The sequence below is a fragment of the Haliotis rubra genome, unplaced genomic scaffold (assembly GCF_003918875.1).
Source record: "Haliotis rubra isolate DU_JTF1 unplaced genomic scaffold, ASM391887v1 Scf299, whole genome shotgun sequence".
Classification (NCBI taxonomy): domain Eukaryota; kingdom Metazoa; phylum Mollusca; class Gastropoda; order Lepetellida; family Haliotidae; genus Haliotis; species Haliotis rubra.
In genome coordinates this window covers 502,941-517,020 of record NW_025766967.1, presented here as the reverse complement: position 1 = coordinate 517,020, position 14,080 = coordinate 502,941, and the positions used below count along the sequence as shown (strand labels likewise).

General features: G+C 39.9%; 1 protein-coding gene across 2 annotated transcripts in view; it reads left to right on the top strand.

Annotated features, from left to right (window-relative positions):
* The window catches only part of LOC124282372, a 35,525-nt gene extending 21,670 nt beyond the window's left edge, over positions 1-13,855 (top strand). Inside the window, exons 1-3 of one of the 2 annotated variants that reach the window (XM_046718347.1) lie at positions 11,535-11,972; positions 12,929-13,049; positions 13,387-13,855. In XM_046718347.1, the coding sequence (XP_046574303.1) occupies positions 11,652-11,972; positions 12,929-13,049; positions 13,387-13,775 (831 nt within the window). In that variant the 5' untranslated portion in view covers positions 11,535-11,651 and the 3' untranslated portion in view covers positions 13,776-13,855. Of the gene's footprint in view, positions 1-11,534; positions 11,973-12,928; positions 13,050-13,386 lie in introns of those variants that run through there. The other variant, XR_006900137.1, reaches the window with a different exon arrangement.
* Positions 13,856-14,080: the final 225 nt, after the last annotated feature.

Here is a 14,080-nt window from a genome sequence, read left to right as displayed (position 1 = left end):
AGTCACGTTGATATTGCAGCAGATATAGCAGTGCAGTCACCTAGTTATCAACTCTACGACACATAAACGTCATTAAAATGATTGAATAAAAGTGAAAGCTTATATCTCTGAAACCATAAACAACTTAAACTTAAGTCTGGCCTCGGACAAATGCGTGCTGGAGGTGATATGCAACATTTACTTCTGTGATCACACTTAGTTGTGGGTAAGCTCATATTGTTTTCGTGGAACCAAGCACTCAATGGCACTGTATTACATTCATTTAATCATTTAAAAAATAACAGTATTGACCATGTGACTTGTGACGTCTGGAAAGCAAGATGTATGTTGCAGTTGGGCACACGTCAGAATATTGTTGCCAAAACGTATTAAGTTTCTCAGTCTGTCTGATGGTGAGCCCAATACCAACAAAACATAACGGCGGAGATCGCCCAAGCGATAACGCCAGTACAGGACAACTTAGTGGGAACGATGGCTTTGAGATATCAGATCCGTGACGACTGAACAGTCTCTGCTCTGACGTCTGCACAGAGGGCATATGCGTACATGACGTCGACACGTCACGCCACAGTTTATTGCACATCAGTTGAATCGAAGGCGACATTGGTGCGGCATTGGCTGACATTGGTCAGCAGCTGTCATGTCTTGACTTGTTTGTGTCATGTTTTCTAATGAATCGACATTCGCTCTGCTCTCCATGACCGAGGATGCCATCTTTGGAAACGTCCTTTGTCTGTCTGTCGTGGTCTGTCCGTCCATCCATCGTTCCCTCCTTTTGTGTGTCTGTCGTGGTCTGTCCGTCCATCATTCCTTCCTCTTGTCTGTCTGTCGTGGTCTGTCTTTCCGTCCTTCTGTCTGTCTCTCCCTTATCATCACCAGTTCCAACAGAACCTAGCACACATCCCACATGTTATATGTCCTGGTTTGGTTAATCTCGATTGATGTAATGATATTCAATCAAACCTTCTCTCTTCCAGAAAAGCTATGGACAGAAGAAAAAGAGTCGCTATTGTTGGAGCAGGCTTCGCCGGTCTGACGGCCATCAAGTCGTGTCTGGAAGAAGGGTTGGAACCTGTGTGCTTTGAACAATATGACGACATTGGTAAGGTGAAGCAGGAATCTGAATATATTTGGTTGTTTTACATTTCGATGCAAGGTCAATGTAATGCATTAAACATTGTTAATAATGTCACAATCACTCAAGCTATATGGATGTCGCAGCCTCAAATAGACTTCTGATCAAAACTAAATTCACCCAAGAATGCCTTAGTGTTACATGCGAGCTACTCTCCTTGGATGGACAGGCGTGTATCTCACGCTTCTTACAATATACCCAAGAGTATTTTTAACAGAAATGAGAAAGAACAAAACCATGAATTATTTTAGCTGTTGTTTGGACAAAACAATATAGACAAAATGTTTTTGACAATACCCTCTTAGATATGATCATGTGACCGAATGACCCGGAAATAGTGTGTTAAGGGGACGAATGCGTGCCTTCCCTGACCACACTGACCTTGGTGACCAAAACATACAATTTAGACATTCCATGAATTGCCATCATGTCTTTTTTAGCGGTCTTAATTTATATGATTCAAATATGCTAATTTATACTGACATACAACTTGAAGGAAGGCAAATTGCCTTCTATTTATCATTTATCTCGAACTTCTATGTCTTTAATTGAAATTTAAGGTCATTGACTAGTTGTAGTAGTATGCCTTATGTTCCCCCAGTGCCGGCTAAACATGTCAATATTAGAACATCATGTTATTACAGGCAGTGATGAAGATAATATCTTGAAACGAATCAAAGGGATTAGCCATAAATAGTATATGATTTCAATATGAGATTCATCAAAATAGTCACACATGACACTTCAAAACCTGAAAGCGCAGCTTAGCCTAATTTTCAAGTGAGTGAGTGTGTTTTTACGCTGCTTTCAGCAATATCTGCGGGTCTAAAAGCAATCAGCTTCACACACTGTACGCACACACTGAATCGAACCTGGATCCTTAATGTAATCAGATGAAATGTTATCACAAGCTATTTCTAAACAGGGCCTATGCAACGTGATAACGTGTTTACACGGGGGACTGCTGAAATCACGGGGGACACAAGAAATGGGCTTAACACATTGTACTCTTATAATGAGTCGAACACGCTTTAACCACTAGGCTATCCAACCGCCCCCATGGTGTGTATCACCGCCGCCATATAGCTGGAATATTGCTGAGTGCGGCGTAAAACTAAACTCACTCACTCACTCATGGTGTTAATCAGTGTAGTATCATCTTCAGGCGGTGTGTGGTACTACACAAAAGAATACAGAGAAGGCCAGGGCGCAAGAGCCTTCGATTATCTGACCACCAACGTCAGCAGGGAGATGATAGGGTTCAGTGACTTCCCTTACCCCTCAGACCTTCCGCCATTCTTGAGCCGCACCATGGTCTACGACTACGCCCAGAGCTACTGCGAGACGTTCGGTCTCCGCAAACACATTCACCTCCGAACCAGAATCGTCAACATAAAGAAGGCTGCTGACTACAACGTCACGGGAAGATGGCAGGTGGAGACAATGGATGCCCAGAAGAAGACGAAAACGGAAATCTATGACTTTGTGATGATCTGTTCTGGCTTCTACAAAAGCCCCGAATTCCTCCTATTGAAGGAATGGAGACATTCAAAGGGACCCTTGAACACACATACAAGTTCAGAGATGGTTTGCCCTACAAGGACAAGAATGTTCTTGTCATTGGTAAGGAATTAGTTTTTCATGTATTTTCAAGGCATAGATAGTCTTTGTGAATTCATTAACGAACCGGTTAATATGGACATAAGGTCGAATACACAAAACTATTTAAGCACATTTTGGAAGCAACAACTTATATGCGCATTCTGCTTTGTTTCCAAACGGTTTAGAAAAGATGTGTCAATACAAACAAGTAACATGATTGTTGATCATTTTGAACTGCAGGAAAACGAGGTTTAAACATCGATTATTTCAAGAGTGACTTTAGAGGGGAAAGAGATTATTTTCCTCTTACCTTAGTTTTTTTGTCGCAGTTGACCTAAGAATAAAGCTAATTCATTATACAATACATCCAAAACATCAGAATTGTATAGTATTACATAATCGGAATATTTTTGTCAGATTGACAAGCAGCAGCATGATAAATATAACTAACGTATCTGGTATTGTTCCAAAGATCTGTAAGTATCTACTGCCATGTTTTTTAACATACAAGAATCCCGAAATCCACATTTTAAACGGCCAAAACATCGTTAGAACCATTAAACAGCATGGCTCTACCCCTAAACATGCACAAGTTTCGCTGCAATATATTCCCACTTCCTACCCACAGGGAACTCCCATTCATCCGGGGATGTGTCAGTGGAGTCTTCCTGTTATGCAAAACAGGTACGTCATGTGACTGGATAGGACCAATTATATGCATTTTCATCTCTCATAATTATAAATTTCCTTTGTAATCTTCATTACAATTGTCGTGTTTACGTCAGCGTGGACGGTTCAGGTTGACCTGAGAGTACTGGTTGGTTAGTGTGTTGTTTAACGCCGCGCTCAGTAACCCATGCTTGTCGTAAGAGGCGACTAACTGGATCGGGTGTCAGTTTCGCTGACTTGGTTGACACATGTCATCGGTTATCAGCTGCGCAGATCGATCCTTATGCTGTAGATCACTGGATTGTGATATATATATATATATATTGCTGAGTCCGGCGTAAAACTAAATTCACTCACTCACTCATGTTACAATGCTTTGAAGCAGTATTGTAACCTTTTAATGAAAGAGATAATATAATATAGGTTGAAGGCTAATATCTGCAGACAGGAGAAGAAATATGCCTCTCACGATATAATTATTAAGGACATGAGAGAATATCAGGAGGTCACACGTTAATATATAGGGGCTATGAGAGAATATGAGGAGTCACAGGTAAATATATATACAGGGCAAACAGATTAATTTCTAATCCAACTCATGACAAATGTTAACTTGGCGAGTATGTCAGGATTCGTGCACCCAACCGAACCCATATAATCTATGGTTTGCAGACATATTACTGCTTCGTTTCTTTATTCGTCTGCAGGTGTATTACAGTGTAGGAGACGGAATGCTCTTGCTGCCATTATGTGTCAGAAACGGACAACCGTGGGACATAGCTGTCGTCAGAAGGTCCAAGATGAGCAATCCAACGAAATTCTTCAAGCTGTTGGTCGACATATGCAATGAGCGTCTTGATCACAGAAAGGCGGGCATCGCCCCCTCAACTCCCCCATCAAGGACCAGACTTATGCTCAACGACAGAGTTCAGTATAAAATCATGAGTGGACGGATTAAAGTTGTCAGTAGACTTATCTGTCTTGGACCCCACGAAGCCGAATTCGATGACGGCACTGTCCTGAAGAACTTGGACGCCGTTTTGTTTGCAACTGGATATGATTTTTCGATGGACTTTATGGATGAGCCATTTCAAGGAGGTAACGTTACGAAAAATACAAATGTAATCACAAATCTGTTCGAGTCATCATTTAGAAAAGTCAAGCTTGAATTTTCCTGTTTCTTTTTTATTCGAATAGGCAATAGTCTAATGTCATCTTCTAGCAGTTAACAATTACATTCAATACAGAATATGTCATGATACATATGTACAGAACTTAGCTGGAAATGATCTCCTGATTGTGAAACATACTTCTTTTCTTCCACATCCATACATTAGAAACTGGCCACGGTGGTCTGGTTTAACAAGGCTGGGATTCGTATGAAACAATTCTTTCAGAAAACATTTTTTAAACGGCACCAAGTGTTTGTCTTCCAAGAGATAGTTATACTTTTTGACCTTGGAGAAACATACTATACTCATGGAAACAAATATGGGGACACATGAAAGTACAAGTGTTCCTTTATTCTTTTCCAGAATTCCACCCACAGTTCAATACAAAGCTTGTGACGTAAACTGAAAAGGAAAAAAAGGAACACTTGTACTTTCAGGTGCTCCCTTATTTGTTTCGATGAGTATGTATAGAGAAATGTTACTGTCCTTCAGAGAAGTAACTATTTGTTGCAGAGGATCGAAAGCTGAGTCTGTACAAGATGATGTTCCCCCTACATCAGCACCACACGCTGTCTGTTGTGGGTTGTGTGGACTCCGATGGACCAATCCCACCACTTGCAGAGCTGCAGAGCCGCTTCATTGCACTGGTGTATACCGTCAAGCTTCGCCTGCCTTTACTGAAAGTCATGACTGACGAGACGGAGAAGATGAACGCCAAAATCTTTGAAACATTTGGACGCTACAAATATCTGGTTAGTAAAACACCTGACAAATGTACCATTACTCCTATGTCTTATTGAACGACATTAATCCTAATACAGTCGATGCATGACTTCCTATCTATCCAAAGAAAGCATCTGAGACAAGTTAAATAGAAATAATATATGTAAGAGACAAACCACTATGCATAAAGCAAAGTCTATAATATGATTCAAAATATATCATGGTCGTTATCAATTATATCATTGATCACTTTTAATAGTTATGACACCACATTTTCGCGACACTGTGAAGTCCCGGTAGCGTTTGTCGTAACATATGCAAAGGCAAGGCAAGTGTTTATCCGAATAGACATTGGTACATACAAGTGAAAATAGCGAATTACATCAAACATTATTTGGTCACTGATATCTGTTTGCTATGTCCCCCACATGTCTACAGTAACAATGTTTTGGTGAATCAGCTTCATTGAAATCCTCCTACATTGTCCTTCACAATGTGTTGAATGTGGACACCAAGGGTGAAGGTCAAGAGTCTTGCCCAACACACTTGACGATCTGACTGGTGGAATGCTGACGTCCTACATTTGAAGTCTTTATGCACAGATTTAAGTAGATAGGTCTCTTTCACTCGTCGTTTCTGTTTGAGGTCGGTAAATCTGTGGAGCGAATTGGTTGTTTGACTATAACTTAATAATATCAGACTATCGAAATCCCAGAAGCTTCTTGCATTTGCCAAGAACTGAGAACTAATTATAGTTCATTTCCATAAATAAATTGTGAACGATTATGTCTTTAGTCTTTATAGCCCATATATACATTGTAACTCCTGGTAACATTGTCATGGAATAACTAACGACAACATAAAAAATGCATACAGTTGATATACAGACACGAGTATACTACCAACAGTTTCCATAAAGTCTCAAAGACTTTCAGTATCCAAACAAAGGTCCCCTATACGAATCCGTCATGGTTAATGCGATGATCAGTACAGTGACGTGTGAACGTCACAATCTGTACGGTCGACATTGAAACGTTTGAATGACCCAGTTTTAAGTAGCAACATCATTATGCCAAACTTAACGTTTGCTCTGTATTCTGTGTTGGAATTTGTCGGGATTATAGGTAGAGTGAGTATGGTTTTACTTCGCCTTTAGCACTATCCCAGCAGTATCACGGCCAATGCCTGTTGGTTGGTTTGTTGTTTAACGCCGCACAAAGCAATATTCCAGCAATATGGCGGCGGTCTGTAAATAATCGAGTCTGAACCAGACAATCCAGTGATCAAAAGCATGAGCATCGACCTACACAATTAGGATACGATGACATGTGTCAGCCAAGTCAGCGAGCCTGACCACCCAATCCCGTTAGTCGCCTCAAACGACAAGCATGGGTTACTGAAGACCGATTCTAACCCGGAGATTCACAGGTTCTCATGGTGGGGGACACCAGAAATGGTGTTCACACATTTACCTATGTGGGGAATTGAGCCCGGGACGTACCCACTAAGCTATCCCAACCACACCATATAGCACATCCCGAGTCTACACGTATACTTAGGGTTAGAATATGGTTCTTCCATGATCCCTCACGCCGAAGACCAGGGTTCGATTACCCACATGGGTACAATGTGTGAAGTCCATTTCTGGTGTCCCCCGCTGCGATATTGCTCACTCACTCACTCTTCCATGATCCCCAGTATGTTGTCGTCAGAGGTTTTGAGATGGAGTGGTGGGCATCCGTTGTCACTGCGTCACCGGTTCGTCTGGCCCAGAATATTTCCAGATTTAAGTAATCATCGCAAAAAAAACACACCAACATATCAGGTACTATAAAATGCATTTTATATATTTCAGATACACAACCTTCCTTATCGAGACGACATTGCAAAGCAGGTGGGCGTTGCCCCCTCCTTGTTTGATTTGATCAAGGCAGGTCCAAGACTCGCCTACCAATACTACTACGGACCTGCCTTCCCATACCACCATCGACTGTGGGGGCCGCATCCTTGGAGCGGAGCCAGAGAAGCGATCGACCATGCCACAGAACACGGGCACTATGGCAAGCAAATGCGACATGTCTAAGTGCCGAACATTCCTGCAACAAGCCTTTTCCTCAGATTCATCACTGTTTCTGCAGTGATTGCCATGTTGGCGTTGGCCTATCAGAAGAGGGAATGTTTCTGGCTGCCAGGGTGACTTAGTGGAATGCTATACAGCAAATAGACTACGGAGGGTCAAATTACCTGCAAATACCACAGCAAATTACTTGTCTTGTATGATAAGACAGATGTACATTTATTTGTAAGCAGTTTAAGTTTTTGGAAAGAATATGTTATAGTACTTACTTCTGGAAAAGGTATTATTTCCGACGCCGTTACCTTCTGTACAGAGCTGCTTCCCTTCATTAAGTCGAGGAGTGTAAGATATTTGGAAAACATGACTGTGTTTACTGAGATATATTTGAAGTAATTTATTGAAAATATGTTTAATTCGGCGTCCTGAATCAATTCATATACAACATGTATCAACACCAGGACACATGGTGCTATTGTGTATGCATAATTATACAACCTACTATATATCGTTCGTATAATACAGGTGTATTACGTTACGTTCTAATACCAGTTACTACCTGGTTCCGGAGCTGACAGCTACAATATGTAACTCGCCAATCTGTAGCCTGAATAAATAATCGGGAAAACGTCAGGCAACTTGCTAACAACTAAAGGTTTTCACCGGAGGTGTACCGTTCATTAACATGAGTAACCTCCCTTTGATTTATCTACACGATTGCAGCTTTTATCACAACATCACCCTTTCATAGATAGTCTAAGAAGATTAACGTCCCTTGAACAGTGTACACAGTGAAAATAAACAATTTAAACGCATTTGTAAGAACGTGAAAACATCGAATTATGGAAGGGTTTGACTACTATGAAACAGATTTTGAATTGAGTTTATTTCTTTCTTTTAAAATGTGTTTATTCCTCTTTTTAAAGGGGCGATTCTGAAGATCCAACACTGTTAAGTGGGTTATTGTTTAGGTCTGTTTAAGATCGCAGAATACGCTGCTGGCTTTACTTTAAATAACATAATGTAAATATTTTAACACGTCTTATCGGAACATAAAACAAATGAAAGAAATTCTTAATGGACAACAATCATTTCTAAAAAACAGAAACCTGCTTTAAATGTTGCGTTCATTTTACGTAAACATGTGTTACCGAATCACTTCATAGTAATTAAACTGGATGCTCGAAACATGCGAAGGCAAATCGAATGTACAGTCAGTGTGCGAAATAGCCACTGGTTCGCTGGCTCGTGGCTAGTGAAAATCCAGTTGGGCCAGTAAATCTCCACAGTCAATGGCCCGACTGCCTAGTGAATATTTATAGTGTCATTTGATAAATATAACACTCTCTCCGACTTGTTAAGTTATAATACACTTTTAAATCATGCAAGATGATGGCTTGATAAAAATATTCATCATATTAGCAGCTTACCTTTGAGTAATCTATTGCTTTGTTTCTACATTCAAAATTCGGGCTTGTGAATTATTTTGTGGGCTGGTCAGGCATAGCTAGGCCGACTGGCAAGCAGAACTTGGGAACTATCTCGCACACTGAATGTACATATGAGTAAACACGGGAACATATCGTACAAGTCAAAATATCAAATTGCTTTAGACACCAGATAAACACGACACTCGTAACGATATTAATGTTAGCAGAGATAACACTACTCCTAACCTCATGACCTAAATGTATTCTATGAAACTATACTACCCATCAAAAGTTTAGACTCATTTAAAGCACTCACTACATTCTATCTTATGCATATATATACATGGTTACATTGAAGATGAATTTCTCCATTAAGTTAGGGGAAACAAAGGGACGCCTTATGCAGATGAATTGCACAAGGATAGTGCATCAACTTGCTGAAAAGCATGTGCAAATATGGTGCATGTGAACAGCTGCGTTTTGGTGTAAGGTTTTGTTAAGAATTCGCCAATTTTCACTGAGTTTCCTCATTTATTGAACTCATGACAATAGTCGTTTAAACGTCACAAATTTGTTGTACAATACACCAGTTTAAGTGTAAACAGTACCTTTAAACAATATGGAATATTTTGAAAAATCTAGTTTAGAACATTTGACCGAAGTAAGTGACTACATGTACACTAGTGAGTCTAAACTTTTAATGGGTAGTATATTTAATCATGTTTGTCTTTCATAATAATCTGGATTTTGTTTCTATATAAGCAATGTTATACCCTTATTAGTTGTACTATTCACGTGGATCACTGGAAATAAAATATTTCATATTTTCCAAAACGCTTGTTTTTTCTTTAACATAATTCAGTTATATTTTATGGAATTGACGATCCTGTTGTGCTCTAACTGCTAACAGTCTACAGTGATGTCTGCACTCACCCAAAACAACCCAACCCAACAGAGTTCCTCCCCTTTGGCATGCAAGGAACCTATGCTCATGGGGTCAAATCTGGGTTCGATCTTGTTATTTGTCAGGGTTTCTCAGCACCATACAAGTGTTCCTCGGTTCTACTAAATTCTATACCTCCGAACCTTGCATTACTTGCTTGGGCGGACACTTGTGTCATCCTGATTGGATTATTGCAACAGTTTGCTCTGAAATTTTCCAAGGAACTGATTGCCAGACTTCGGCGTGTGCAAAATACTGCTGCACACAGATGACGTATTCACACATTGGCTTCCTGTACAAGCAAGAGTTCAACTAAAAATTTGGACACTTGTGTACAAATGCTATCATCAGCCAGCTCCTCCATATTTGAATGATCTCATTCACAAATATGTAGCATTGAGATATCTTCGATCTGCCGACCATCATTTACTTGAAGTACCAAAGAACAATCTGAAAAAGTTTGGATATAGATCCTTTGCCTATTTGGCTGCCACTTTATGGAAACCGTTACCTCTTCAAATCAAGGAGGCAGAATCCCTTAAGAGCGATCTCAAACCCCATCTCTTTAAGACTTTCTATAACTTGTGACAAGACAAGACAAGACAATCGTTTATTGTATTTTAGGCCACCGGCCCTTATACAAGCGAGTTACATACATTAGGACATGGTTAACTGTAAGTGCTCGTTATTTAACATAGAGAGCTAGATTGTGTAGGGTGGATTCATTATTAGTTGTTAATAAACTGGAAAAAGCTATCAGTGGTGGTTCCGACAGATAACGTTCTGGGATATACATGTAACGTAAATCTTCATAAAATCGACAGTCAAGGGTAAAATGTAGTTCATCTTCTACTGAAGAATTACATAAAGGACACGATCTTTCAGATTTTGGGATGGACAGTTTTCTGCCCCTATTTACCATTAAGTCCAACAAACCTGTCCTATATTTTACAAATATATTTCTGTTACATTTAAAAGAAAGTTTAGATAAATACAGTTCAGGTTGTAATAGGTTTTTAAATGTTCTATATAATTCGTAACGAGAGCTACTTTCTAGAGTGAAATGCCTTTCCTGATGAAACATATTTACCGCTCGATCACGAAATTCTTTTATAAACATAAAGACATCGCCCACACCCTGGCCTATCCATATCAACCCATATCCATGAGAAAACAAAAGATTTCTAATATGTGATGCCCAAGATAATTTTACCCATATTATCTAGTAATCATAGTATAAGTGCACATAATATTATTTATTACTTCGGGATTTCTTCCCCCGTTAAGCTAACACGCCGTGATAAAGCTTCAATATTTTTCATAAAGACGTTAAACTGAACCCAGTGAACATAAAAGTGGAAAGGTAAACAACGTATTAACCAGGAAACGTTGATATGTCAATTATATCAATGTACTAAGCTTTAAGATTGTCTGGTCCGGCCTCAATTATTTTCCGACCACCGCTGGAAAACTGCTGTGCTAAACAACACACAAATTGAACTGAAATACAGTTCATAAGTAATGATAACTTGCATAGACACTGCTTCAGTCATTTCACGAGTCCCTTTGCTCTTAATATATCGTCAGATATATTTTGGGTTGTTTGGTTTTCATTGGGTTTTTCTTCGGTCTTCTCGTCACATGACTCCTCTATTCGCCGTACCTACACGTAACACATGTACATTACTAGCATGGAACCTCACGTATAATCTGCACTGTACACCACACTATGAAGTAACAATGCGTAGATGTATAGACGCTCACGCGGGACGTTCTTAAAATGGAAAACACGAACGCTACCAGGAAGTCCTGTTTTAAGTAGAACGAGGCCACTTAATCTGAACAAGCTCGATCTACGTCAGTGTATGTATGTCAGTATATCATCTACAGTCCTCCCATTAACATGGAGCACACTCGCAGCCCTAAACAAAGGCGACGCCACAGAGTTGTGACGACAATATGTATACTGACTCTTGTCATCTCAGCAGCGCTGAACATATCGATGATTGTTCTTGTTTTGTTGCATAAATTCTCTCGCAGTCACCCTGTAATCACAGCCGATACAAGGCGCATTGGGCAGGGATCTTTGTGCATTCCCTGTGAAAAGCATAGGAGTGAGGAGCGTTCCCTGGCTTACTCCGAGGATGCCGATGTGGTACTTCTTCAGGGTCGTCGGATGTGCTGTCTGAGACATGCTGAGGGTCTAACACATCTTGTGAAACTTGTAAGTAAAGTGCTACATGTAATTAAAGACATATTTCATATAATTAATAAACAGCCAACTATCATTTGAAGTTAATAAGAAATGCGTAACAGGTTGGATTTTGAAAAACCAAAGTATGACTCGTTCTGATACCCGTAAGTGTCTTTCAGTTATGTGATAGTTTCCGAGCTTAATGTGTGGGGTATGCACAAGTGGTTCACGTCTCAGTCTTTGAAATGTACTACTGGAGAATAAAATGAGCCTGGCGATAGAGCTGACAACTCTAGACCTGTAATCTGTGCAATCGAGTAAAATGGTGTGAAAAACATTCTAGTATTTCTGTCTCTACCAAGAGCATTGTCTGATACATTCTCATCAAGTATATATTTGTTATATATGTAATAATTAATTATGTTTGTAAACTGACCATCCAAATTATCCACTTGCGTTATAAGTACATGTAGGTTTTATTCTGTGATTAGAATAGTCGTGAATAATAGAAGACCAAAGTGATGTATTATTCTTTTATCACGCTGGCGAATGCCGCCATTATAAAGATACAGGCGAATCGTGGATCCCACTCAAGATCTTTCGATCACTCCTCTGACACACCTCTTCACAGAGAATTGGCACCTAATCTGTGAAATCGTGGATCCCACTCAAGATCATTCGATCACTCCTCTGACACACCTCTTCACAGAGACTTGGCACCTAATCTGTGATATCGTGGATCCCACTCAAGATCATTCGATCACTCCTCTGACAAAACTCTTCACAGAGAATTGGCACCGACTCTAAGATACGTACGCTATTAACATAGCCAGAGTGTTGCTAAAATACGACCAAAACGTACATTATATTCTCTGCAATGAACCTTGGCAATCTATTTTTAAATATATAGCTTAACCCAAATGAGTCCATGCTCTTGATTATTCTAATACCGTTTAAATGTTCTGATACATGTGTGTTTATTGCAGATGTCATGCTACTTCTTTGAACACAGAGAACTGAACTCTGACTCGGGCAGGGCACGTCACATTCATCAAGGCGACGTCAAAGCTTCAGCCCACGTGTTCCTTAATCAGGTCACATTTAAGGGTACGTCTTGCAATGGTTATTTTAAGCATTATCTACTTCTTTACAAAACGTGTTTCACTAGAGCAAAACACGAGTTTTGATATTGTTTGTTTTCATGTCGGTTAATACAGAATTGCATGGAGTCCCTCTCTGTTGAACACATGTTTGTAAACGAAGCACTGAAAAATCAGTGATGACACCGGGTGTTGGTAAGAAGGGTATCATCTGCATTATGAAATATTTATATTAAAAAACTTATGCAAAAACTTGGAACTCGAAATAAGGACAAATATGTTTTCGTTATTGTAATAATGATTGTCATCATCAATTACAAATAAAATGCGTTGTATGTTTGCAGGAACCCATCTTGTGTGGAGCACAAAGCCCGGTTATGGAAGTGCCCATGTCACTGGTGCCATAATATTGGAAGACAACTCATTATTTATCCAAAAAGACGGTTTATATTTCGTATATTCCTCTCTGACGTTTATTGTACGTCGTGGTGACATCACAAGGAGACATGTGACATATTCGTTATTACGTCACAATCCACAATATTCTCCTGTGCCAGACATTTTACTACTAACAAACGTTAGTCTTCCTCATGGAGTGGGACTGTTCACGGCAACAACTTTAGAGGAAAGCTTTTCCTTGCGGCGTGGGGATGTTCTGTCCGTCCACGTGTCAAACTATTCTTATGTTTATCGGTTTTCTTCATCAAACTATTTTGGTGTTCGCCAGCTTTAGCACAAAACCTCAGAACACACCTGTGTTCAGATATGTACAGTTATTATATATCACGTAAACAATAAAAATAAGAGAAATGTTAGGAAGCTGTTGATTTATGCATTGTTTTGGGGGTGTTTTGGGGTGTTTTGGGGTGGGGTGGGGTTGGAGAGGTGATGGTGGTGTGGTGGTTGTGAAACGGGGTTTAAGGTGACACGTGTATTGATGCGAATTCAGACAACAAACTTCCATGTGCAAGCTGTTGCGGCTGCTACCGTTATTGCAGACCATGCTGTCCCCGTTTCGCGAACACCTGGTGTCACTAC